Below are 26,051 nucleotides of genomic sequence, written 5' to 3'. Positions count from 1 at the left end.
TCTCTTATGTTTATCTTTTTTTTTTTTCCTCCTTAATGGCTCTAGTGAAGGCAGCTTTCTCAGGAAAGGTAACGCCGCACGCTCCATTCCCTCTCAGCCAGTGAATCTATTTGGAAATTGCAAATAATTTTCCCTTCCTCTCCTCTTTTCCTCTACCATTGGATTTTTTTTTTCCCATTGACTTTTTTTTTTTCCAGGAGAAAAACAAATTTTAAGACACTTCCACCCACCCTCATATTTTAGTTTTTCAAGTTCCTTGAGACCTGGGAGTTATAGATGCACCAAAACACCTTTGGTTCTGATCTCCTGAGGTCACTCAGCTGTAAGAGGAAGGGCTAAGGCCAAGTGCTACTCTTATGGGCCTTTGGGAACTCAAAGCTACCCCTTGAGATCCGCTGATAGACTGATTACCCCCCAGGCTGGGAGCGCTGCATGCTTTCTGACTGCCTTGCCTTTCGGTGAACAACTCAATTTGGTGAGGCTCTGAATTTGTCAACAAATAATGTTGAGCAATCGTGTGTTTAATGTTCCCAGGCATGTGGCTGAAACCTTTTGAAGGCGAAGGGTGGAAGGCGACAACCCGTTTGTAAGTCAATTCTTTGCAAATTTTGTTTCCTGCCGTGCTCTCTTGGAAAAAAAAAAATAAAAATAAAATGAAAAAATTTGAATTCCTTCATCAGCATTTGTTTTCACCCAGCTGGTTTCCCTTGGGTTCAGCAACAATGAGGGGAGACTTCTCTTCCTCTCCTGACATACAGCCAAAATATATATTTTTTTCCTGATCTAGAAAGATTCTGAGGCGCCATTGTGCCCTTGAGTGCAGAGCGGCTTGCACGGTTTCCCAAAATTTGAGAGGTCAAAAGCAACTTCAGAGTCTTACCAATTGAATCTGAAGTCAGGAGATGTGAGTGAGCGTCCGAGCAGAGGCGGGCCTGCCTGTCCTCAGCCTGCTCTGTAGGCATCAGCAATTGGTTTCAAAGTCGCTCGGTCCTTGCTCTGGAGCGGGGGTAGGGCTGAGGCTCCCGGACCCCTCTTTACAGGAGGTCAGGGTCTGTCTCAGTCTGAAGTGCCCCTCTCCTTTTTAAACTCCGAAGGGCACTGATCCAGTGACAGTGAAAAAGTATTACTACTATCCCAGCATTAAAACCAGGGTTCTCAGGAGAGTAGCTGGAGCCAAGGAAACCGCTAGATGTTCCCAACTCCATGCATCCCCCTGGAGGAGCTCAAAAGCATGCGGCGGCCAGGATCTCATTCCAACACATAACATCCACCAGAGGTGGGGAGGTCAAGTGGACCCAATAAGCAGATGGGAGAAGTGAGACCCCCCACGTGGGAAAAGGGCCTCACGGTTGAACACTGAGTCAGCGGGGCCTGGGGTGGCCAGGGGACTGAGCTGGGACTCTCAGAGAGGGCAGAGTGGGGAGCCTTTTCCAGGTGGGCACTGTGAGAGAGGCAGGAAAGTGGTATTTTAGGGCAAATGGAGGACCGAGGTCTGCTTGTCTTTGCCTTCATCCCACACGTAGAATGTTGCCTGTAGAGTGTCGCAGAGAAAGGTGGGACAGTGTCCTTGCTTAACATTCAACTCCCTGGGTTTCTGGAAGATAGGAGAGGTGAAGAGGGGTCTCTGGCACCCGCAGAGGTCCCTGGAAGCAGACATCCCCTTGGCGAGAGGGCAAGAGAGCAGGTCCGGGGTGAGTGTGGACCTGCAAGATCTACGCATAGCCTTGGAAAAGAGGGCTCAGTCCCTGGGGGAGACAGGGACCACCCACTCACCGCCCTCATTCCTCACTTACCCGCTCAGGATGAAGTTTCTGGAAGGTTCATCTGTGCAAGGCCGTCAGTGGAATTGCTTCCTTGCCATCTTTCTCTGCCATCTCGTCCATATAGACCCCGCGCTTCCACCCATGAGAATCCTCCTGAAGCCCAGGCCTTTTCACAGTTGTGATACACAAAGCTATCTGCACCTACACTTCCTCCCTTCTAAGAAACGGCCCAAAGGGGAGCCCCATCTGGATTCCTGCTCTGGACCTGGGCGTGTGTCTCCTGGTGTTAGAGCCGCCCCAGGTCACCCTGGGGACTTGTGTCCGAGGGAATCCTCTGGGAATGCAGGCTGGGCAGGGCCAGGTGGTTGTCGGGAGGAGCGGGAGGTGCAGGAGGTGGGACTCTCTGAGGCCCCACCCCTGGAGGTAGGCGAGGCCACACCCCCTCCCTCCTCATTGGTCCACCCGGTGTTGTCTCCCTCCCAGAGTGCAGGAGATGCTTGATAGCCCGTCTGCGAGTGGGTAAGGTTTGGGGGTCGTTTTCTGTCTTTCAAGGGGCAGGGAGGGATAGCAGAGTGTGTGCAAGAATTTTTTGAGAACGAGGAGGAGCCGGTGTTTGTTGTAGCTGGAATCAGGCTCACATCCGCAGGTACCCGCACCCTCCGTCAGCAGGTCAGGGGACAACTCTGTTTCTCTGCATCTAACAGAAGCACAAAGCGGACCCCATCGGCCTTCCCCTGGCAGCCTGCCGCTCAGGGAGCTTTGAAATGATGCTCTCACATAGGCCTCTTTCTCCCCTCTTCCTCCTCATATGTGCATGCTACTGGTATCTTGCCCCTTCCAGCGCCTCTCTCCTGCCTTCCAGCCCGCCTCCCCCATTTTTCCCTCACACCATTTGTGCTCTTGTTAAGATGGTGAAAATAACTCCCACCTGCAGAAACTCCCTCCCCCCAGTTTTCTCCCTTGGTTCTCCTTTGCCCTCCAGAAACTGACTTCCACCCCTGGGTCTTTGCTTTCAGGTGCAGCCCAAATTTCGTTACCCCTTCTACTATGAGATGTGCTGGTATGTCTTGGAAAGATACGTGTACTGTGTGACCCAGCGGTCCTACCTCACTCAGGAATACCAGAGAGAATCAATGCTTATTGGTGAGTGAAATGTGGGCCCGGCCACCTCCACTGCTCAGCTGGGCAGGAAGAATGTTTTCAGTGTGGCCCTAGAGAGTCCCTGGATTTCTGGAGTTCTTTTAAACCAAAGTGTCGGGCAGACTCCTAGAGACCCCTTAGGAGGGGAAGCCATCCTTGTCAACTTCCCATCTGGAATACAGAGTCCAAGAAAATGAAATTGTGACCCCAACAGAGTCACCTTGGTGGCCTCCAGGTCTCGCTGAGGAACGAGTCCCAGGTGTGGTTGCTGAAACAGGATCCCTACGGAGCGAAGAATCCTGGTGGTTTTAGTCCTCCGGGGCCACCAGCTGATCCCCCATCCTCAGCCCTCCCCTGCACCTTGGGGTTGGGTTTTTGTCTATATATGAGCAGGCCCACGAGGTGCAGCCGGTCTCCAAATTCTGAGGCCAGCTTTGAGCCAGCGGGAGGGGTGACCAGGGCTGGAGACACAAGCTTGGCAGAGCAGTGGGTGGTTCTGACAGATGCAGGAGAGAGCGTTTAGAGCCGCAGCTGCGGAGTCCTGCCTTCCTGCCTTTACTTAAAGGGACATCACCCCCAAATGACTCATTCCTGCCTTTACTTAAAGGGACATCACCCCCCAAATGGCTCAATCCTTGAATCTTGACTCCTAGATGCCCGCCTGAGGTTGCCTCTAGCTGTGACAGTGAGCCCTGAGGAGCAATCTGGAAGAACACGGCTCTTCCCTCCTGCCTCTGAGCTCTTACTGCTGAGGGGTTTCCTGGAGGCAGAGTGTGCTGAGACTCATTCACTGCTTCTTTCTCATCACGGGATAGAAAAACATGATCGGTCTTTCTCCTTTAGGGTCTGCACGGTTTCTCCTGCAATCCCCAGGATTTTTAGATTCTTTATTTTTTTTTCTCACTGTAAAAAGCCTCCTTCCCTCCTTCCCTTGACTCTCATCCTTAGTGACTTTTAGGGGTTTCAGACTGGGCAGATGATGGAGAACAAATGTTTCTGCAGAGGTCTTTATTGGGAAGTGCTTATTTACCTCCCAGAAATTCAGTTTTGCCTGGGGAGTCTCTTGTGAGTCTCCTACGTGTCAGATGATGCAATATTCGGGTGTTGAGAAGTCCTGAAATCCCACAACCTGCTCTCCGGAAGCTCCCAGCCTGGTAGGAAATGGGAAATTAGTCTGAAATAATGGGGCGACCCCTGTGGTTGTAGGAGCTTACACGTTCCTGTGGGGACCAGAGGCTTGATTTTGCGGCAGTCTTCAGGACCAGGAAACGGAGAGTCACTTCTCTCATTCGGATATTTAGGGCTGTGGAAGAACGTTTGCAGGCACAAGAAAGCATGAGGCAGCATTTGGGTCACTGAAATTTCTTGCTTCTGTTTCCCCCCTGCCTCACTGCTAGTCCCGCCAAAGTAAAGAGGAGACATCAGGGATGCTCATGTAGCAAAGGCTGGCTGTGTGCCAGGACCCATGCTCAGTGATGCCTTAGGGGATCCTCACCGCAAGCGTTCAGAGGAAGCATTTTTTTGCCTTATATTTTTAAAAACACATTAATGGGATATCGTCCCCATATCATACAATTTAATATGTATAACTCAGTGGTTTCTCGCATATTCCCAGAGCTGTGCAACCATCACCAGTCGATTTGGGGTTGTTTTCTTTACCCCAGAAAGAAACCTGTACCCTGTGTTATCTCCTTATCTCCCTCCCACCCAGCCTAGGCGCCCACTAATCTACTTTCTGTCTCTATAGATTTCCCCCTGTTCTGGACATTTCATATGAATGGAATCGTTATATAACATATGCGTTTTGGGCCTTATTTTTATATGTTGAAAAATAAAATGCCAGGTGTATTCAGAGGGGTGAAGCAACCTATCTGGGTACACACAGCTGGGAAGAAACAGAGCTGGGATTTGATCCCATGTCTGACTGACCCCAGCCTTTCTAGAGGCGGAGGGAGGCATAGACCATTAGAATTGTCAAAAGAAGCTGGATGTCCAGAGTAAAGGGGAGGTGTAGTGAGTGGAGGTTCCAGGGACATCTAGCAGGGAGTTTGGGGCATTCATCTCAGTCTTTCTTGTGACCCTCTTGCTCCCTGTAGATGCCCCTAGAAAGCCCAGCATAGACGGCTTCTCATCTGATTCCTGGCTGGAGATGGAGGAGGAGTCCTGTGACCAGCAGCCTCAAGAGGAGGAGAAGGAGGAGGAAGAGGAGGAGGAGGAGGAGGAGGGCGCAGATAAGGTGCCCAAGCCACCCGCCGATGGCCCTCCGTCGCCCACCAGCACCCCGTCAGAGGACCAGGAGGCCCCCGGGAAGAAGCCCAAAGCACCTGCCATGCGGTTCCTCCAAAGGACTTTGTCTAACGAGTCAGAGGAAAGTGTGAAGTCCACGACGGTGCCCACAGACTACCCCAAGACGCCCACTGGCTCACCTGCCACGGGGGTCTCCGCCAAGTGGACCCACCTCACTGAGTTTGAGCTGAAGGGCCTGAAAGCGCTGGTGGAGAAACTGGAATCCCTCCCAGAGAACAAGAAGTGTGTCCCTGAGGGCATCGAGGACCCCCAGGCACTCCTGGAGGGTGTGAAGGTGGGCAGGGCGTCGCATCTGGGCCTGGGCAGCTGAGAAGGGCCGGACAGGTTCCCAGGGGCAGCTCAGCTCAGGGCAGCTCAGTGCAAACTGTCCCAGGGATGTGTCTATGCATAGAGAGGGGCTTCTGGTCCAAGCAAGCCTGCCTAAGACTTCTGAGCCGAGGCCACCATTGACAGCTAAAGGGGAAGCTGTGTGGTTGACAAGGAGTTCTTTCTCTGTACTTGTTGAAAATCCAAGGCTTTGCTGGCAGTCGGCATTATGGGTGTGCCCATAGTGCTGTTGTTAGGTCTGGGGACAGACCCCTCCGTCCTGGTCAGGAAGACTTGCTCTTCTGGGCTGGCTTCCCCTGGAGCATGCACCTGCTTCATAGGACCAGGTTGTACCTCTGGGTGGTCCTCTAGGTGGCCAGCTAAGGTGGGCCACGTAGCCACCTGGGGTTCAGAGGTCTCTAAGTAGAGCCTAACTATTGAGCAAATGTTCATTGAGCACTATCTGGGCTGGCCACTGGGGGAACAGAAAGAAGGAAGGCATAGTTACTGCCCTCAGGCAGCTCACCGGTTAGCGGGGTGAAGGATACTCCTCAGCCATACCAGGTGCCAGGGCTCTGGGACAGTTATGCAGAGGGCATTTGGTTTGGGCTTTAGAGGCTGCGTAGGAGTTCTCTGGATGGGGAAGGCTGTTATAGGCAGAGTGCAAACATGCAGTGTGTATTTCCCAGGAAATACACTGAGAGGCCTTCCCCTCTAGTAATCATCATCATAACACTTGTTGAAAATTCACTACCAGTCAAGTACCAGCACTAGGCAAAGTACCTGAGTTATCTGCACTTAACAGATGTGAAAGTAGGTTCAGAGAGGGTAAAGGATATGCCTGAAGTGACAGAGCAGGCAGATGCGGGGAGCTGGGATGAGGACCCGGGGCCCCTGTCAGGCAGCCTGACAGGTGCCACAAACAGAGGGAGCTGGCGTACAAAATCATTAGTCCAGAGATATTTCACTTTATATAGAAGGTGTGCCCCTCCAGGTGCTGGGAAATGCAAATCTTGTAACTGGGGAAGATTGCCAGGTAAAAGAACTCTGTGATGACCATCCCTGTAAAGCGAATCATTCCTTGCTTTGGGTCCTTTTCACTGACTCTTGACTTTTTTGGAGGTTGCTGACCTCTCTTGAGGGTTTTATGAAAACGTGCTTATACACACCAAATTTTGCATGCTGTGTCAAGAGGTCTTGGACTCCCGAGCCTGTTGCTGGACTCCAGGTTAAGAGTCCCTAATCTCGTGCCATGGAGTTTTGTATGTTAGGTTTCCTAAAGCAAACCTTAGAATTCTCTCATGAGGCTCCTTTTTTCTTCTGAGGTCCTTTAAAGTAAAAACAAGGAATTTTAATCAATAATAAAACCATTAATAGTACTGGGGCCCCAGAATGTTGTACATGAGTTAAAAACACATTCATCTTAGGAGGAAATGTTGTTCTGTGCTGTGGAAAGCTCTTTTTTCCTTTAAAATATCTTTGTGTCTCTGATCTGTTTGTGTGTAGTGTTCTTGGTTCCTGGTTGGTCAGATTTCTTTCTTTTTTTTCTTTTTTGGTCAGATCTCTTTCTGGGGATAGGACTCGGGCCCTCCTGTCTCTCACCTGTACCCACCTGATGGGCCTCTGAGACTGGATTCAGCCTGGGCCCGTTGATGGTGTGGAGGAGGGCTGGGGTCAAGGAGCCCAGCCTCCTCCCTCCTGTCTTCACCATGGGTTTCAACAGCAGTTTGTGATAATGCATCTCAATTGCAATGTGCTCTTACAGGTGTTTACTATATATAAACTCATTTAAACCTCCCAACAACCCTTGGTAGTACCTTTATTATCCTCATTTTGTAGATGAGAAAATTGAGGTACAGATAGGTTAAGTGATTTGCCCAAGGCCACACCTGCTGCCCAGTGGGGGCGTCCTTGTGCTCACCCCCTACTCCGTACTGCCTTGTTTGGCTGTTGTAGAGACATTTTCTCCCTTCTCAGAGGCCATGCTACATTTAGGGAGAAGGTAGTAAGGGGGTTGCTTTGGCTTTCTTTATAGAACAGGCAATGGATCTGGCCCTGTAACAGAGGTTATAAATTGGCAGTCCCTGGCCAAATCCAGCCTCTAGGCATTATGTTTGGCCTGCACAGTATTAAACATATTTTTGTAATTACTTGCCAACATTAAAATATCAGAAGAGTCATAAAAGAAAATATCCTAGCTATCCTGGCCTGTGTTCCTGACTGGCTACAAGCAGCAGGAAGTGAGTAGCAGCTGACCTTATACACCCCAGTCCCCACCACTCCCTACTGCCTCCCTGAGTGTGTATTTATTAGACTCACACATCTCTTTTTCATATCATCTAGCCACTTAAGCTCACTTATTGAACTTACCTTTCTTTTTTCTTTTTTTTCTAAGACACCAGAATAGATGATCTATTGATACTCAGCCACAAAAGAAAACAGAATTAGTCCCGAAAGTCACAGGTCCAGGGCAAAGGGCCAGAAGGGGCTATTTTTTGGTATGAGCAAGGTGGGTCTTTCAGCGGTGGTCGTTGGGATCAGATGGCGGTTGGATGTTCTAGATCCATTGAATCAAGTTCTAGAAAGTAGGCATGCAGTCCAATAGTTTGTACCGCGTCCCTGGCCTCTGGCTTTCTTTGTTTCTGCTCCTCTGGCTTCTGTGGGTGCACAAGCTGGTGCTTTACTTGGACCTCTCTGTCTCATCTTTTTCGCGGCAGCCTGCGCATTCCCTTCTTCCTCCACTTAGCTGTCATGGTGCGGAGGTTTCCAGAAGATGGAGCTAAGGCCACGAGAGCTCCAATTTGCCTATTTTTGGAGATATTTATGTTCTTGAGCCTTGTCCGGGGAGGTCTTTTGTAGCTTAAAGAGCTTGTAAATTGGGTAGACAGGTCTCCTTAGAGCCCCAGGAGAACTGGAGTGTCTGCTCGTGTCTCTAAAGGCTGTGTGGCCAGGAGTCTGTATGGGGGAAGTGGCCAAACGTCTCTTCTGGAACAGGAGGGTTCTTGGCTCTCCAGCCTGGCCATCAGCCCCTCATAGTCCCTGGAGACCCAGAAAAGACTTTGAACCCAAGACTGACCTTCAGAAGGAGAGTGTTGTCACAGAGGATGAGCAGCTTCTTCCTGGCTGCACCTCGGTGCCTTGGCTCTCTCTCCTCAGATACTGGGGTTTTGTTTGCACACTCAGAAATAAAACACAGCTCAGGAATGTGGGTCCAGAGCAGAGATCTTAGCCGGTGCCTTGTGCTCTCACTACCATTGAGTGATTCCTTTTTCTGGCCAGTGGTGGGTCCCCCTTGGTGACTGACCAGTTATGATCTTTGGTCTGCTGTTTATGGGGTAGCTCATGGTAACCAGAGCCCCTGCGACTGGAGATGGTCCCCAAAACAGTCTCCAGATGACTAGATTTGGCTTTTATCAAAACCCATTTTTTCTCTCATTTGTAGTGTATTTTTTTAAATGTGGTAAAATGGACATAACACCATTTTGCCTTAAAAATTTTTTTTTACTTACTAGATCACCACTTTAGAATCTTTAAGAGTCTTCAAGAATTTACCATTTTAACCATTTTATTTTATCAAAAAAATTTTTTTTGAGATTTTTAAATTTTTTTTATTTTTAAGTAATCTCTATCCCCACTGTGGGGCTTAACCTTACAACCCCTGTGATTAACGTGTTCTGCCGACTGAGCCAGCCAGGTTCCCCAATCCTAAAGTGCAGTTTAGTGACTTTAAATACATTCACAATATTGTGCAACCACCACTTCTGTGTGGTTCAGAACATTTTCATCACCCCAGACAGAACCCTGTCCCCACTAGTGGTCACTCCCCATTTCTGCCCCCACCGTCTGCTGTTTTTGTTTTTGTTTTTTTAAGATTTTATTTATGTGACAGAGAAGGTACAAGTAGGGGGGAGTGGCAGAAGGAGAGGGAGAAGTAGGTTCCCCACTGAGCAGGGAGCCCAATGTGGAGTTCGATCCCAGGACCCGAGATCATGACCTGAACTGAAGGCAGATGCTTAACCTGCTGAGCCACCCAGGCACCCCTGCTTTCTGTCTTTATAGGTTTATCCACTCTGGATATTTCTTCTCTGTAAAAGTTCCAAGTGTTACAATGTTACATGATCAATGTAAAAAAAAAATTAAACATTAGAGGCTAGAGTCTAGAAAATGTCCCTCTCCTCAGTTCTCCCCCCTGGAGGTAACCCTGCTACTCATCTGCTGAACATAATTCTGGAGCTTTCCCCTCACCCCCACCTATACATAATTTTGAAAAAAATTAGATGGTCATGTTTTGCAACTTGCTTCTGTCCCTTAAAGCTTTCTCTTTTGTGCCTTCCTGTGGGTATAGCTCATCCTTTTTGTGGGCAGAACTTTTGAAAGTTGAGTTTGTCCTTCCCATGACCCTGTGGTTTCAGCAGGTCCGAGAGAGCTCGTTTGTACCTTGGAAACTTGCCTTGAGGGGTCTGGATTTAGATTCAAACCAAAAGGACCACCCTACTTAATTTATTTTGTGAAAAGAAGTGAGATTCCAGCATCTTGTAAAAATCCAACTAAGAAAGTCATTTCTGGGGTGCCTGGGTGGCTCAGTTGGTTAAGCATCCAACTTTTGATTTTGGCTCAGGTCGTGATCTCAGGGTCGTGAGGTTGAGCCCCACATCTGGCTCCAGGCTCAGGACGGAGTCTGCTTGGGATTCTCTCTCTCCCTCTCCCTCTGCCCCTGCCCCTGCTCAGTTGCACTCCCTCTCTAAAGAAATAAAATCTTAGGGCGCCTGGGTGGCTCAGTCATTAAGCGTCTGCCTTCGGCTCAGGTCATGACCCCAGGGTCCTGGGATCGAGCCCCGCATCGGGCTCCCTGCTCCGCGGGAAGCCTGCTTCTCCCTCTCCCACTCCCCCTGCTTGTGTTCCCTCTCTCGCTGTGTCTCTCTGTCAAATAAATAAATAAAATCTTTAAAAAAAAATAAAATAAAATCTTAAAAAAAAAGAAAAGAAAGAACGCCATTTCCTTTCCCTGTCTTTGTGAAACTCTTGGGATTTGGGACTGAGATACCTTAAGTGACTTCCTTCTTTCAAGACACTTCTTGTGCTGACAGTGCAGGATCCTGTACCTATGGAAAGGATAAGAAATCAGGACATGAGACCCTTGAATTCAGTTTCTGGTTTCCATTCTTTGCTGCTTGCTGTGTGGTCAAGTCACTGTACCTTTCTGTTTACCTGCAGGTGAAACAGGGGTATTGGACTAGCTGTGCTTTATCTTTCTGGGGACCAGATTCTATAGTCCCTTGGCCGTTCTGAAGTGCTTAACCCATTGAAACCTGAGTGTCTTCCTGGTAAAATGGGGATAATAACAGGGATCTGCGTCATTGGATTATTTTGAGGGACAGTGAGGTAATGAACACCTAGCACTCCTAGTAAACCCTTGGAGAAAAATTAGATATTCTTAGGTAAACAGTCAAAGGAGAGCCAGGCTGGCTTTGCCCGGCTTCCCACCCTTCCCAAGCTCTGTCCCCACCTCTCAGCTCCCCCCCAGCCCTCCTCCAGGTTAATGATCATCATCTGTGTAAGTTTCTTAGGGCTGCCATAACGAAGAGCCACAGACTGGCTTAAAACAACAGAAACTTATTTTCTCACTGTTCTGGAGGCCGGAGGTCTGAAATCAAGGCCATGCTTGCTCTGAAGGCTCTAGGGGAGGAAGGATCCTTCCTTGTCTTTTCCAGCTTCTTGCAGTTGCCAGCAGTCTTTGGCATTCCTTGGCTCGTAGCTCCATCACTTCAATCTCTGCCTGCACGTTCACACGGTTGTTCACCTTTTGTGTATGTCATCTTCTCATAAGGACAGCCGTCATTGGATTAGGGCCCACCCTAATCCACTATGACCGGGTCCTAACATGGTTACATCTGCAAAGACCTCATTTCCCAATAAGGTCACATTCTGAGGTTTCACCCATGAATTTTGAGGGGCACACTATTCAACCCAATGCATCATCATCTTTTTTCCTTCTTGGATTGGCAACAGTAAGATGGGAGTAGCCCTGCATGCTGTTCCTTCTAGAAGAATCTGTGCTTTCTATTAGAACTCAGGGAGAGAGTTGTGGCTCCTGATGGGAAGAAAGGAGGCGGGTGGCTCCTGGGGGCAGGCCTACTCCTCATATCGACTGTAGACGACTTGAAAATGCCTGGCAGGGTTGTGAAGGGTTTGGGTCTAAGTGGGTCGTGACCACTGAGGTTGTCGGTAGGAGAGTCTTTGTCGGATACCCTGCAAGGTGATTCTGCAGTGGTCATTGTTAATTAAAATAATGCCAGGCTCTCTTTCCCACGAGGCCATGCCCTCCTGGTTGCCAGAGTGTCAGCTTGGGATGAGCATGCCGGCTCACAGCAGATAGCCACCTTTCTTTTTTTTCTTTTCTTTTTTTTTTTAAAGATTTTATTTATTTATTTGACAGAGAGAGACACGAGAGAGGGAACACAAGCAGGGGGAGTGGGAGAGGGAGAAGCAGGCCTCCCGCCGAGCAGGGAGCCCAATGCGGGGCTCGATCCCAGGACCCTGGGATCATGACCTGAGCTGAAGGCAGCCGCTTAACAACTGAGCCACCCAGGTGCCCCAGACAGCCACCTTTCTTATTGCGCAGAACTGTGGGACTCTCTGGAATTGGGGGCTGGAAGAGGCAGCGAGGGGCCATTGTTTTCAGGTGTTTTATATATATATTTGACATTAAAATTTTTTTTAAGAGTTTATTTATTTATTTATTTGACACAGAGAGAGACAGCTAGAGAGGGAACACAAGCAGCGGGAGTGGGAGAGGGAGAAGCAGGCTTCCCGCGGAGCAGGGAGCCCGACTCGGGGCTCCATCCTGGGATCCTGGGATCATGACCTGAGCTGAAGGCAGATGCTTAAACGACTGAGCCACCCGGGCGCCCCTATATTTGACACTAAAGAAAGAAATCAGTTGTATTGTTCTTTCATGAAAACCCAAATATAAGAGCAAAGAAAATAATCCTAAATGAGGAGTACATTATCCAAACAGGTATTATCTTTTAAGACCAAAGTTTCTGGAGTCAGGCTGACTCCCAGGAGCCATCCATTAAGCAGCCGAATGCTCTTGGGGAAAGTGATACAATGGAGAAAGAACACGTGCCTCATCAAATTCAGTGAGGCAACATGCATCAAGCCTTACTTAGCATGGGGCCTTGAAGTGCTCGTAACCTAGAGCTGATTTTTTATTATTATTATTATTATTATTTCAGACACCGAGGAATGAACACAGGCCCATTTAAGGTCAAGTGTGAAAGTCTGTGAAACCCAACACCGTGGAAGGTGTGTGTACAGCTTTACTCTCTCGGGATCATCAGTCCCGACCCCAGAACACACCGGCTTGTTTAAGCACTGGCGCCTTGCTGGTTTTGCAAAATAGTCAGGCGTAGGGCCCAGGCCTCTGGCACTGATGACTCTAATTCACTCCTCCCCTCTCCCCTCCCCACCTGCTTCAGAGGAGCCAAGAAGCAGGAAGCCTGGCTTGCTCCCACCTGAAAGATGACCCAGAGCCCAGAGAATGGCATAATCAGATTCAGCTGGGCTTGGGGGCCAGCCTTCAGTAGTTGCTCAGGCTCTCTTGCTGGGGGCTGGGTGTCATCCTGAGCTCTGTGTCTGGTATTTTGGTTGGGCAGTGAGGGGATAGAGGGTTGATAAGAAGGATGGATGAGACAGGCCTCTCACCGAACGAGCTCCCGGCGTGATAATAAAACAAGCCACGGGTGCTCCCAGTTCTCTGCCTCTACCACCTCAGGGATCGAAGGAGAACAGCAAAGGGCCAGATACCCGAGTTCCAGACATCTGGGCAAACCCTGGACCTGAAAAATGGGTACGTCGATCCGTGTCCCTTGGGACTTTTTTTTGGCCTAAAATTAAGTTGTGGGCTCCTGAATCACCTTATTATCCCTTCTCGTTATGTAGCTAAGTCAGCGTTTAGACCGCCCTTCCAACTAAATAAACTTTTCAATTTCCCTGTGCTTAGAACTTCTGAAGTGGTTGAGTTCTGCAAACAGAGGACAGGGACAAGGTATTCCAGCAGGAAATATGACAGAAGCCAATTAAGAGATTGGCCAACAGTCGTTGAGCATTTACCACAGACCAAGTGCTTTCCATGCATTATGATTCTCGCCACAAGCTGGCGTGGTGGGGGACTCTTATCATCCCATTTCCTAGATGGAGAAACTGAGACTTAGAGAGGCGTGGTGACTTGCCCAAATCGTGTAGCTAATAGGCTTCTAACCACGGCGCGCTGTGGCTCGTGTAGGCTGTTGGTTGCCACAGACCATGACAAATGACTACAAACTCCGTGGCCTGAAACAACAGAAACTTACTCTCTCCCAGTCCGGTGTGCCCCCTGGGAAGGCTCCAGGGGGGGTTCTTCCTTATCCTTCCAGCTTCTAGTGATTCCTGGTGTTTCTTGGCTTGTGGCTGCATCACTACACTCTCTGCCTCTGCCCTCTCAGGGCCTTCTTCCTGGTGTCTCTGTTCAAATCCCCCTCTTCTTTCTCTTAGAAAGACACCAGTCATGGGGCATCTGAGTGGTGCAGTCAGTTAAGCATCTGACTCTTGGTTTCGGCTCAGGTCATGATCTCAGCGTTGTGAGACTGAGTCCCGCCTTGGGTTCCGAGCTGAGTTCGGAATCTGCTTGGGACTCTCCCTCTCCCTCCTCCCCGGTGTTCCCCCTCCTCCCCCCCAGCTCCGTGCAAGCGCGCGTGTGCTCTCTCTGTCCAATAAATAAATCAATCTTAAAAAAAAAAAAAAAAAGACACCAGTCACTGGATTTGGGGTGCACCCTAAATCCAGGATAATTTCATCTGGATATCCTTAACGAATTACATCCGCAAAGAACCTTTTCCCAAGTAAGGTCACATTCATAGGTACCAGGGATTAGGATTTGAACATACCTACTTGAGAGATACGGTTCAACCCAGTGCAGGTGGGTTTTTACAGGCGGGCACAAGATGGTTGGGCTGGGGCGGAGGCAGGGATCTTGGGAGGCCCAAGGGGCATTGACCCCCAGTTGCCTGTGGCAAGGGGAGGACCCCTCAGTCTGCTGGGTTCCCAGAGCAGTGGTCTGAGCTGTTCCGACCCTTGTTACCCTCCTTTACCTTTGGTTTGGTTGATGGTTAGGGATTCTTGATGCCTGCCTCTGCTTTATCATCATCAATTAACACCCCACCCTACGGAGCAGTGGGGCCTGAATCCATTGTTAGCTGGTTAAGCCCACTAAGAGAGTTGGCATAACAGGAAACAGAGGCCCAGCACATTCGTTGTCTGTGGTGATCTTGTCGGGTCAGAAGCAGGGCAGGTCCCAGCAGAAAGGGCCTGGTGGCCCCAATCTTTCCGTTTTAGAAAGCTTGCCCTGGGCTCTCCTACTCAGAAGGTTCATAGGGTGTAACCTATGATGGGCTGAGGGGCTGGTCCTGACACCCAGGCTTCCTAGTCTCTGCTTCCAAGAGCCCCCGCAGGAAGGGTATAAATTCTGGCAGAGCCTAGGGATGCCAGTGACGTGGTTCTCTTCAGCACAGTTTATTTCTCAGAGACAATCCCCAATTAGAATAATCTCTTCCTGTAACCTGTCACAAATGAAAATACTTCCCTGAGGGTCAGAACCCCGAGCACCTCCTGGTGGCCACCGAGGGCCGTGGAGGGGAACTGTTTTCCGCCGGGAGTGTGTGTGGGAGATGCACACTCCAGGGTCCTTGGGGAGGTCTCTCTTGATTTTCATTTTTATTTAGTTATTTTTAAATGACTTTTTTTTTAAGTAGGCTCCACGCCCAGCTTGGAGCGAGGCTTGAACTCATGACCCTGAGATCATGACCTGAACTGAGATCAAGAGTTGGACTCTTATCCGACGGAGCCACCCAGGCGCCCCCTCTATTAATTTTTAATTATTATTTATCATTACTAATGTGTTTATTATTGATAATACTACACCTTCAGTAATAGCTTTTTGTAACCAGACATTCCTCCACAGAGACCTCACCTTGCTTGTGAGTTACGGACTCCAGCTTTGATATTGAAATGACAGGAAATTTTGAGACAGTTCAGAAACTCCAGGAAAACCAAGGCGAGTGGACGTTATTTTCAATCTTACGCAGAGTAGTGTTTATATACTGGTGGCCCGTGGCCCAGACTGGCCTCTGTACTGGTTGGCTCACAGTCGTTTTTTCATTTTCGTTTTTGGGGTTTTGTTTTTTTTAATTTTTCAATCAGTTGCCAGCATTTAAGCAATTTCAAATAAAACTCTGGATCTTTGATTTCTTCTGAAAAAATCAGAGATCAGGTGGGGCTTTTATTTCCACAAGAGGTTAGTGGTTTGGAACTGAGTAACATTTGCCCTCTCTAAACCGGCCCGTGGCGTCCAGTGTGCCTTAGGGCACACCACTCTCTAGGGCTCTAGTCTGTCGATATCTTGCATTTTATCTGCTCGGTTCCTAGAAGCATTTGAGTTTGTCACCCCAACCTGGAGTTTGAGATTGGGTAAGAGGGCAGGAAGTCCCGTGGAAGTGATGGGCTCCCCTGCTCCCATCATATGGTAAGATAGATCTGTCTATATTTATATAAGATATCTAGATACAGATATATGTGAATTGAAAGGTTTTGCCTAAACACAGAGCATCTTCCTCGAAAAAAAAGAAATATATATATATATATATATTTTTTAATGCTGTTTTTGGGGGTAGGGAAACATTATTTAAAAAAAACAACAACAGGGCGCCTGGGTGGCTCAGTTGGTTGGGCGACTGCCTTCGGCTCAGGTCATGATCCTGGAGTCCCTGGATCGAGTCCCGCATCGGGCTCCCTGCTCGGCAGGGAGTCTGCTTCTCCCTCTGACCCTCCCCCCTCTCATGTGCTCTGTCTCTCTCTCTCATTCTGTCTCAAATAAATAAATAAAGTCTTTAAAAAAATAAAAAAAAAAAAACAACAACAACAGAAAACCCTGCTGTATTGTAGAAGAGGGTGTGAAATTCATATGGATTGTTAAGAACCATGAAACATCAACAAAATTTTGTGCTTGTGCAGGCCCACGTTGGGCACATGTGTGTCTTCCTTCCGTGATTGGGGCAAAGTTTGAAAAATGCTTTGTAGAGAAGTTAGTGGCTGAATAAGTTCTCTGTCTTGCAAGGAAGAGGTGAGCATGACTCACTTCTGTATTTGTTAATCAGATGGTGAATGTGAGCCCAGATTGTCTCCTAGGTGTTGTATTTTTTTAATAATGGGGTATAGGTCAGCTCCAGAGGTTGCTGGAATGGTTTCCTGAGGCTTTATCACCCAGTGTTACTCCCTGGGCTTGTAGTCAGATGGACCTGGTCAGTGTCAGGTTCGGTCACCTCCCTGCTGTGTGACCTTGGGCAAGTCACTTAGCCCCTCTGAACTTTAGTTTCTGCTTCTGGGGAGAAAGGAGGAGAATCAGCCCTATTCCTCAGAGAGGATTAGTCCAGAGCGAGCATTCAACAAATGCTCCTAAGAATGGTAGTAAAATCACATCTCACTTCATGGAAAGTCAAGGGTAGATATCACTGTTCAAAGCTGTGGCTTCCTCAAGGTCATACTGTCTGCAAGTTGTAGAACTTGAACCCAGGTCTTCTGACTCTAGAACCAGTGTTGTCACAGGCATAACAGTAATAGCTTAACTAGTGAGGTCTCCTGTGTGTACTTTCTAGAACCTCTGATTCCAGTCCTTAGGGAGGGACTGCTTTGCCCCACTCTCTCCTCCCTTTTTAAAAAATCGTGGTAGGGGCAGGGCACCTGGCCGGCTCAGTCGGAAGAGCACACGACTCTTGATCTCAGGGTCATGAGTTTGAGCCCCATGTTGGGTGTAGAGACTACTTAAATAAAAATAAAACACTAAAAAAAAAAAAAAAATTAAAAATTGTGGTAAATCATGTCACATAAAATTTATCATTTTAACCTTTTTTTTTAAGTGTCCCGTTCAGTGGCATGAGGTGTGTTCACACTCTGTGCGGCCACCAGCACCATGCATTAAACACCTCCCTGCTTCTCCCTCCCTGAGCCCTGGCAGCCAGCACTCTGTTTTATGCTTGTATGAATCTGACTACTTTAGGCACCTCATGTTTCATCCATATTACAGCAGTGTCACGATTTCCTTCCTTTTTTGGGCTGAATAATATTCTATTGTGTGGCTAGACCACGTATTATTTATCCATCCACCCACTGATGGACCCTTGGGTTGTTTCCAAGTGTCCTTTGGCTGCTGTGAGTCATGCTACTAGGAACGTGGCCCCCTGTCTTCTTGAAGGATAGGTTGAGTATTACCGTGGTTAGAGCACAGGTTGTGGAGTGGAGGGGTCTCTACCCCTTCCTGGCTGAGTGGTCTTGGACAGTTCCCTTACCCCCTAAGCTCGGGTATTCTCATCTGGAAATGATGGTGGTCCTTCTCACAGTGTGGTCAAGAGTGTTGGATGAGAGAGTGGATATGGCGTATTTATTACGATGCCCAGCCCAGAGCAAATACTCAATACATCCTACTCTTGTACATTCATTCAACAAAATATGTGGTGCCTGCCTCCTGATGGTTCCATTTCACCTCTCACCTATCCAGTCCTATCCACCCGGGGTGGTGGACCAAGTGGGAATGACCCACTAACGGGTGTAATGTCTGGGGTCCATTTAATTCAAAACCAAAACTGATAAAAAAAAAAAAAATTGGTCTACTTTTTATCGTCATTGGGAACTGGCAGTTCTAAACAATGTGAGTGATGAAACACTCCTCCCCCAGGCACGGATCGTTGCCACTATCCCCAACCTTCGATAGCCTCTTTCATGCCCCATGTGAAGTCCACACCAGAGCTGAATCATGCTTGTATTCTTGGTCTCCTTCTGTTATATTTCTTGTTAAATATGCTGCATATGTGTTAGAAAAATTGGCAGCCTAATAATCCCGTTTTCCTTTATGGTAGCTGTTACTGCTGTCTGATTGGCATTTTAGGGGACGCCTGGGTGGCTCAGTCGGTTGAGCATCTGACTCTTGATCTCAGCTCAGTTCTTGATCTTGGGATTGTGAGTTCAAGCCCCACGTTGAGCTTCACGCTGGGCGTGGAGCCTACTTAAAAAAAATTGCTTTTTATGATAGGACTTTATGTTTGAGAATGGTGTTAGATTGACAGAAAAATTCAGCAGATACTACAGTTTCCACGTACACACGCCCCCCTTTCCCCTAGGATTAACATGGTGTATTAGTGGAATACATTGGTTACAATTAAACCAACATTGATACATTATTACTAACTAAAGTCTAGAGTTTATTCACATTTCCTTAGTTTTTTCCAAGTGTCTTAGATGTATTTCAGGATCCCACCCAGGATAGCACTATTTATGTATTTGTCATGTCTCCTTGGGCTCCTCTTGGCTGTGACAGTTTCTCAGACTTTTTTTTTTTTTTTTTGGTTTTGTTGACCTTGACAGATTTGAGGAGTACTAGTCAGGGATTTTGTAGAAAGTCCCTCTTTGGGGATTTGTGGCTTTATTTATTTTTTTAAAGTTATTTACTGGAGGCTTACTGTAGGTTAGTCATTGTGCGAGGGATATAGCAGTGAACCAAGATATTTATAAACAGCATTTATAAATCAGTGACATTGATGCTGGACTTGGACAGAGCTGTATGGGCTGAGAATTGAAGCCAGACAGCCCCGAGTTTGACCCTTGATCACTGTCCTGTTTGCCACCTCCCATGGGCAGAATAGAGTTCCACAGGTGGATTTGGTGTAATAGGCACATCTTGAAAAATCTGGCAATCACAGGATGTTGAGAAAACTGAGACAATAGAACAAATTAGAAGTGAGTTGGATTTATTTCCGGTGAATAGATTAGGGAAAGGGAGTTAAAATAATCTTTACCTATATTTCTGTTTTGAGCTCTTTTGCTCTTCCTGTTAAGTTCTACTGTGTAGCTTTCTCTGTTTTTAAATGTCCCTGCAGGAATGTTTTTGTACAATCCAAAAATTAACGGTCAGGGTCAGAATAGGCCAGTGACAGATCTGTCCCTAAATGCTTTTTCATGGCATGCTGTGGATGCAACCAAAAAAACCCACGTGTGAAGTGGTCATGGGGTGGGAAGTCTGGTGCTGAAGAGTGGGGTTTGGGGGCTCTGCCCTCCTGGTCTGGGGCAGCACCCAAGTCCTCTTGAATCTTTCTGAGCCTTGATTGCCTCACCTCTAATTCAGGGATAATTCAGAGGAGTAGCATCTTACACCTGGTTGAGGTTCTAAAATGAGCCTCCACATAAGGCCAAAATCTGGTAGAGTCAGAATTACCCTTGAAAAGCCTTCAGACCACCCACAGAGAGATGTGAACACAGTGCGCCATGTGGGAGACCCTTGCTCAGCCCGGGAGTACGTCTATCACAGCCCACTTTTCTGCTAGCATTTGGTCAGATGACTCCATCCTTGGTCAAACCAGATTAAGAATCTACTTGTGTTTATGGCCCATGTTGTAATAAACAATGACATGTCTTTACACACCAAGATTAGAATACACATAGCTTGCTGGCTGATGGAAGAAAAGAGGTCTCACAGGTGTCAAGACCTCGTGGCTGGTTTTGGTTTTGTTCCTCTGCATACGTAGTTGAGTTTATGTACATTAGAGCATCTTAGTGCACTGGCCAGCCCACTCCCGGGGTACTTGGTAAGGACTGAATGAGATTGTGTGCGTGAGAGTCCATAGCACTCTAGACAAATGTTTGGATTCATAAATATGATCAGTGAGCGATACATTCATGGAAGTCATAGGGAGGTGTGTGATTTGCTTTTTAAAAATTTTTTTGGAAAGGGGGATATTGCATGTCTTGTGGCCTCTGAGGAACCCTGGTGACTTGGTTTCTACTGAGTGTGTGGGTGGTGGTCGACTTAGTAGAGGGCTGACTTTTATTGGGTTAGATCCAGTCTTAGCCCCCTTCAGGGGCCTCCCCTCTACTCTGGGCTAATATGGCTCCTTTGTTTGGCCACAGAATGTCCTGAAGGAGCATGCGGATGATGACCCCAGTCTGGCCATCACTGGGGTCCCTGTAGTCACTTGGCCAAAGAAGACTCCAAAGGTAAGACGCAGATTGCCTGCAGCTGGGAGACCATTCCCACTGCCTCTCACATCTCCTGTAAGATGAATGTTGGCAGCTTTTCAGTGGGGACTCCTGGCAGAGGGCACCCCAGTTAAGAGGAATGATTTTGGTGATTTGTCTATTGCAAGTTTTTGTTTTTTTGAAAGGGATCATTTTCCCTAGCTGTGGGAACTGCAGGCAGTGCCCCCTGGTGGTCACTCAGAAAACTGTGGGGGGAGTGATGCCTCACCTTTCCCTATCCTTAGGTGACTTCATTCCCTTCTTCCTTCTCTCCTTTCTTTTCTTCTTTCCTTCTCTTTTTCCTCCAGATGCTTCAAGGGCTGTTTTCTCTCTCTCTTTTTCTCTTTTTTTAAAGATTTTATTTATTTATTAGAGAGCATGTGATAGAGAGCATGAGCAGGGGAGAGGGGCAGAGGGAGAGGGAGAAGCAGACTCCCCGCCAAGCAGGGAGCCCGATGTGGGGCTCGATCCCAGGACCCTGGACCACGACCTGAGCTGAAGGCAGACACCCAACGACTGAGCCACCCAGGTGCCCTGGTTTTCTCTCTTTTGAAAGTAACTTTTCGGGGCATCTGGGTGGCTCAGTCGTTAAGCGTCTGCCTTCGGCTCAGGTCATGATCCCAGGGTCCTGGGATCGAGTCCCGCGTCGGGCTCCCTGCTCCGTGGGAAGCCTGCTTCTCCCTCTCCCACTCCCCATGCTTGTGTTTCCTCTCTCACTGTGTCTCTCTCTGTCAAATAAATAAAATCTTTTAAAAAAAAAAAGTAACTTTTCTCTCTCTTTTTTTTTTTTACCTGATTGATGCTCACCTTGGAAAAGTCTAATCAAATAGGAAATAGGAAAGGACAAAGACCCTAGGGAGAATGATAGTAACGTCCGCTGAGGACTTACCAGGAGCATGTTGCTTTGCCTCGTTGTCCACATCCCTTATCTTCTTTAGACTCCAACAACCCTGTGGGGCAGATACTCGGGACTCTCATTTTACAGATGAGGAAACTGAGGCTTACAAAGGTCAAGACACTTGTGAGGGCACTCGGCAGAGCCGAGGGTGGGATGATCAGCAGAGACCAAACTGTTAACCAGTGTCCACCTCAAAGTCCAGAGAAAACCAGTAATGTTTTGGTGAGTCTTCTTCCAAAGTCCGTGCTAGGGTGGGACATGTATGTATCAACCTGTCTGTCCACACTCAGCCTCACCACTTTCTTGAGCAAGTTCTAGAAACTCTCTGAACCTTGCTTTCCTCGTCTGTATAAAGGGGCTATACCAGCATTTACTTCGATTGGTTGTTGGGACGACTAGATGAGATAATGCATTGTTGAATTTGTTTCTGGTTAACTAAAAAGAAAAAAAAAAAAAATAGAGCAATGCATGCAAAGTTCTTAGGACAAGGACTGACCAGTAGTTAGTGCTCTTTAAACATTAGTTGTGACTTAAGCAGCCTCTTCATTGATGGGTATTTTTTTCTGATTTTTTTTTTTTTTGCTATTATAAGAGACATTTATTTATTTTTTATTTTTTTAAAATAAAGTGCAAAGAGGAACACTGTAAAATTACTCATTAATTTATTTTTTATATTGATTGCATGTTGAAATTAGGGTTGCCAGATTTTAAAAAGGATGTCCATTTAAATGTGAATTTTCAGGTAAACAACAAGTAAAACTTTAAGTATAACCCACGTATCACATGGGATATACTTATGCTGGAAAAGATTATTCATCGTTCATCTAAATTTAACTGGGTGTCCTGTATTTTTATTTGCCACATCTGGCAACTCTAGTGGAAATGATAATATTTTGGATCTCCTGGTTAGACAGATGGATTATTAGTATTAACTTCACCTTTTTCTTTTTGCCTCTTTAAATGTGGCTACAAAAAAAATGTAAAAGTACATGCGTGGCTGACTTTATATTTTCTGTTGGGCAGTGATGTTCTTTGATTGAATCCACCTTTGTTTGATTATCTTCTTTTTTTAAAGATTTTATTTATTTATTTGAGAGAGAGAATGAGATAGAGAGCATGAGAGGGGGGAGGGTCAGAAGGAGAAGCAGACTCCCTGCTGAGCAGGGAGCCAGATGCGGGACTCGATCCCGGGACTCCAGGATCATGACCTGAGCCGAAGGCAGTCGCTTAACCAACTGAGCCACCCAGGCGCCCTTTTTGATTATCTTCTTAGGGTATATTCCTAGATGTGGAACTGCTAGGGAAGAGGGTCCCTGTTACTTGTGGGTAAATTCTAATTCTCTTTGAAGCTTAGGAGGAATTTAGGTGATGGGAGAAATGAAGAAGGATTCACTTTCATAGCTCCTGCCTTTAGTTTCCCGATCCGTGGAAGCAGGTGGGGTTGTAACGTTCACTTTCCCCTCCACGGGCAGTAAGTGCAACTGCCATTTCTGAGACCACAAACTACTTGCAGAGGTAGCACCTTGCAGCAGCCCAGCCAGGCCCCATGGCTGCTGTGAACCCAAAGAGGAAACCGTGGCTTTGCGTCATTGCCTGCCTCCCTCCCAGCTGAGGAATTGCTCTGGGGGAGGGATTAGGGTTTGCAGAACATGGGCTTTTCAGAAAACAAACTTGCCACTACCCAGTGTAATCCCAGAATTAATGGAGGGGTCCAAATGAGCTTCTCTGGGGGAAATCACTTCAGGACTACTAATGTGTCCTGTCCTCTGTGCCCGAGACCCTCCAGTTTACTCCCGAGAGGCTTATGGGCATTAAAAAAACAAAAAACATCACGCCTCTGCCCCTTTCCTCCAAAGGGCTGGAAATGGGAAGCAGGCTCCTTCCTGGGGGGAGTAGCCCTTACCTCAGATTTTTGTGGAGGATTGGTGTATGAGCGCTGGTCTATGCACAAGGTCGTGTGGTTGGTATCGTCAAATCTGGAAGGTGGGGGAGAGACTGGAGCCCTTAGGCTGGTGAAGGGTGAAGAGAGAACATTTGCTATTTGACAGTACTTTGGGGGTACCAGTGTGGTTTTTTTTAAACACTTTATAATAAAACAAATATAATGTGCTTACCGTACAATTCTCCCACTTAAAGTGTACAACTCACTTGTTAGTATATTCAGCATATTCAAAGAGTTATGCAACTATCCCACAATCTAATTTTAGAACATTTTCATACCCTCTGAAAGAAATCCCATCAGCTGTCAATCCCCCCACCCCCAATCCCTAAATCTTCCCTTCCCCCAGCCCCTGGCAACCACTAATCTCTCTCTCTCTCTCTCTCTCTATGGATTTGCTTGCTCTGGACATTTCATGTAAATGGAATTATCCAATACTTGAGCTTTTGTGACTGGCTTCTTTCACTCGGTATAGTATTTTTAAGCTTCATCCACATTGTCGCAGCTGTCAGGACTTCATTCCTTTTCATGGCTGCATAATATTCCACTGTGTGTCTGTACTGCACTTTGTTTAGCCATTCGCCAGTTGAGGGACATTTGGGCTGTTTCCTACCTCTTGGCTGTCGTGAATAAAGGTGTTGTGAACACGCGTGCACACGTTTTTACATGGACACATGTTTTCATGTCTCCTGGGCAGGCGCCGAGGAGTGGGATTGACTGGTCCCACGGTAACACTGTGTGTAACTTTTTGAAGAACCGCCAGACCGTTTTCCAGGGCGGCTACAGCCTTTTTCGTTCCCGCCAGCAACGTGCGCGACTTTCAATTTACCCACAGCTTTGCCAACGCATATTATCCGTCTTTTTGATTAGAGCCATACTAGCCCCGTCTTTTTCCTTTTCATTTACTTTATGTTTTCTCGAACTCATTTGAAGTTTCTCGTAGGAGTTTGCAAGAGCTGCCGTAACAAAGTACCACACACTGTGTGCGTGGCTCAAAGGACAGAAGTTCATTTTCTCACAGTTCTGGAGGCCGGAAGGCTGAGAACAAGATGTCCGTTGGCAGGATATATGTCTCCTGGGCTTGTCGATAGCCGTTTGTCTCTCTGTATCATCACATGGTCTGACCTCTTGTGTGTTTGTGCCCTAATCTCTTAGAAGACACCGGTCATGCTGAATCAGGACCCACCCTAAGTTTAACTTCGTTACTTCTTGAAAGACTATCTCCAGGTGCTCACATTCTGAGGTCTTGGGGGTTAGGGCTTCCACATAAGAATTTGGTAGTAGTCCAGTGGGTTGGGGGGTGGGGGGGTCTCTGGGGAACACCATTCAACGCACAGCATTTATCCTACATTATTTCAGAGCCACGAAAAGATGTCAATAATATAATAATGAATACCCTGGCCACCCACGCAGCCCTGGAAATAAATTATCGCCAGATGTATGCCCCCATCTTTAGATGTCTTTTTTATATCGTATTTGATCCTCACAGTGAGGCTGGGAGGTGTGGAGAGTGTTACCTCCGTGGGTGCAGCTGAGACTGGGGACTCAGAGAGGGACGCCTTGGGTCACACAGCTTGTGAATCGGGAGGTATTAGTCCCCAGATCTGAGGAACTCAGTGAAATGTGGCAGAGGGGAGGGGGAGGGAGGGTGCGCCACTCTATGTCTGCATTTCCTGGCTGGTGGGGTTAAAAAGTTAACAGGAAAAGGAGAAGTAAGTGAAGGACTGACTGCCTGGGCCACCGGGGGTCTCTCTGTTCCCAGGTTTGCAGTCGGCTTGCTCCCAGTTTGCTGCAGGTTGGGTTGAAAGATCAAGGGTGCTCGTTGAGGCTGTCAGGATGCGAGGTAGGGAGCGGTATTGGGTCTGGGTCAGGTTACTTAACAAGTAATTAATGTTAAATGATGATTAGCAAGAAATGCTTTGATCTCCCACCTTGCCTCCCAGAGAACAAAGTCCTTTTCTGGAACTGATTAGGTGCCGGGAGGTCATTTCTGATGCCGCGTCTCTCAAATCAAAGATGCTACTGAACCACCATCCGTCATCATTCACCCGACTGGCTGTTTCCACCCACGGTGATGGATTTGTTTTGATCCGTCTACACTTCTTTTATGACCAGGTGGCAGGATTTGGGGGGCCTGTCTGTGACCTTAGAACCAAGCCAAGGGAACTGAGCTTATTTGAGGCCCGACCTCTGACCTCAGCCTTATTAGCAAGTTGACCTTCTGCTCACCAGCCAGACACTTCTACCCAGCTAGCTTGCTGGGTCATTCTCAGAGAGGGAAACTGAGGAAGGAGGGGAGACGGAGCCACAGGGGCCTCTGGAGAGGGCGCTTGTTGATGCATCGTGCTTCTTAATCAGTTATCTCGAGTGGCCAAACTGGGCTGCCACTTGAATTTCAACTATTGGCAAGTTTTCTGGAGTGTAGGAGCAGAGACTGGAGTAGGTATGAACAAGTACCCTGATAGGGGACATGGGAGAGCCCTTTTCAGTTAAGGGATCGGCTTCCTTACGGGGATATTATGGGGCCACACAGGAACCACGGCAGGAAGTGAGACACACACACACACACACACACACACACACACACACACACACACAC

General features: G+C 47.6%; 1 protein-coding gene across 12 annotated transcripts in view; it reads left to right on the top strand.

Annotated features, from left to right (window-relative positions):
- Positions 1 to 26,051, top strand: part of KDM2B (lysine demethylase 2B) — a 116,941-nt gene that overhangs the window by 50,039 nt on the left and 40,851 nt on the right. For all 12 annotated transcript variants that reach the window (XM_032431345.1, XM_032431346.1, XM_032431349.1 and 9 more), the window contains 3 exons: positions 2,780 to 2,906; positions 5,000 to 5,484; positions 20,508 to 20,594. In XM_032431345.1, coding sequence (XP_032287236.1) covers positions 2,780 to 2,906; positions 5,000 to 5,484; positions 20,508 to 20,594 — 699 coding nt within the window. The remainder of the gene's footprint in view (positions 1 to 2,779; positions 2,907 to 4,999; positions 5,485 to 20,507; positions 20,595 to 26,051) is intronic.

This window comes from Phoca vitulina, unplaced genomic scaffold (assembly GCF_004348235.1).
Source record: "Phoca vitulina isolate PV1807 unplaced genomic scaffold, GSC_HSeal_1.0 scaffold46, whole genome shotgun sequence".
In the NCBI taxonomy this organism is placed as follows: Eukaryota; Metazoa; Chordata; class Mammalia; order Carnivora; family Phocidae; genus Phoca; species Phoca vitulina.
The sequence above is the reverse complement of the archived record's forward strand: the minus strand, read 5'-3'. Positions and strand labels throughout refer to the sequence as shown.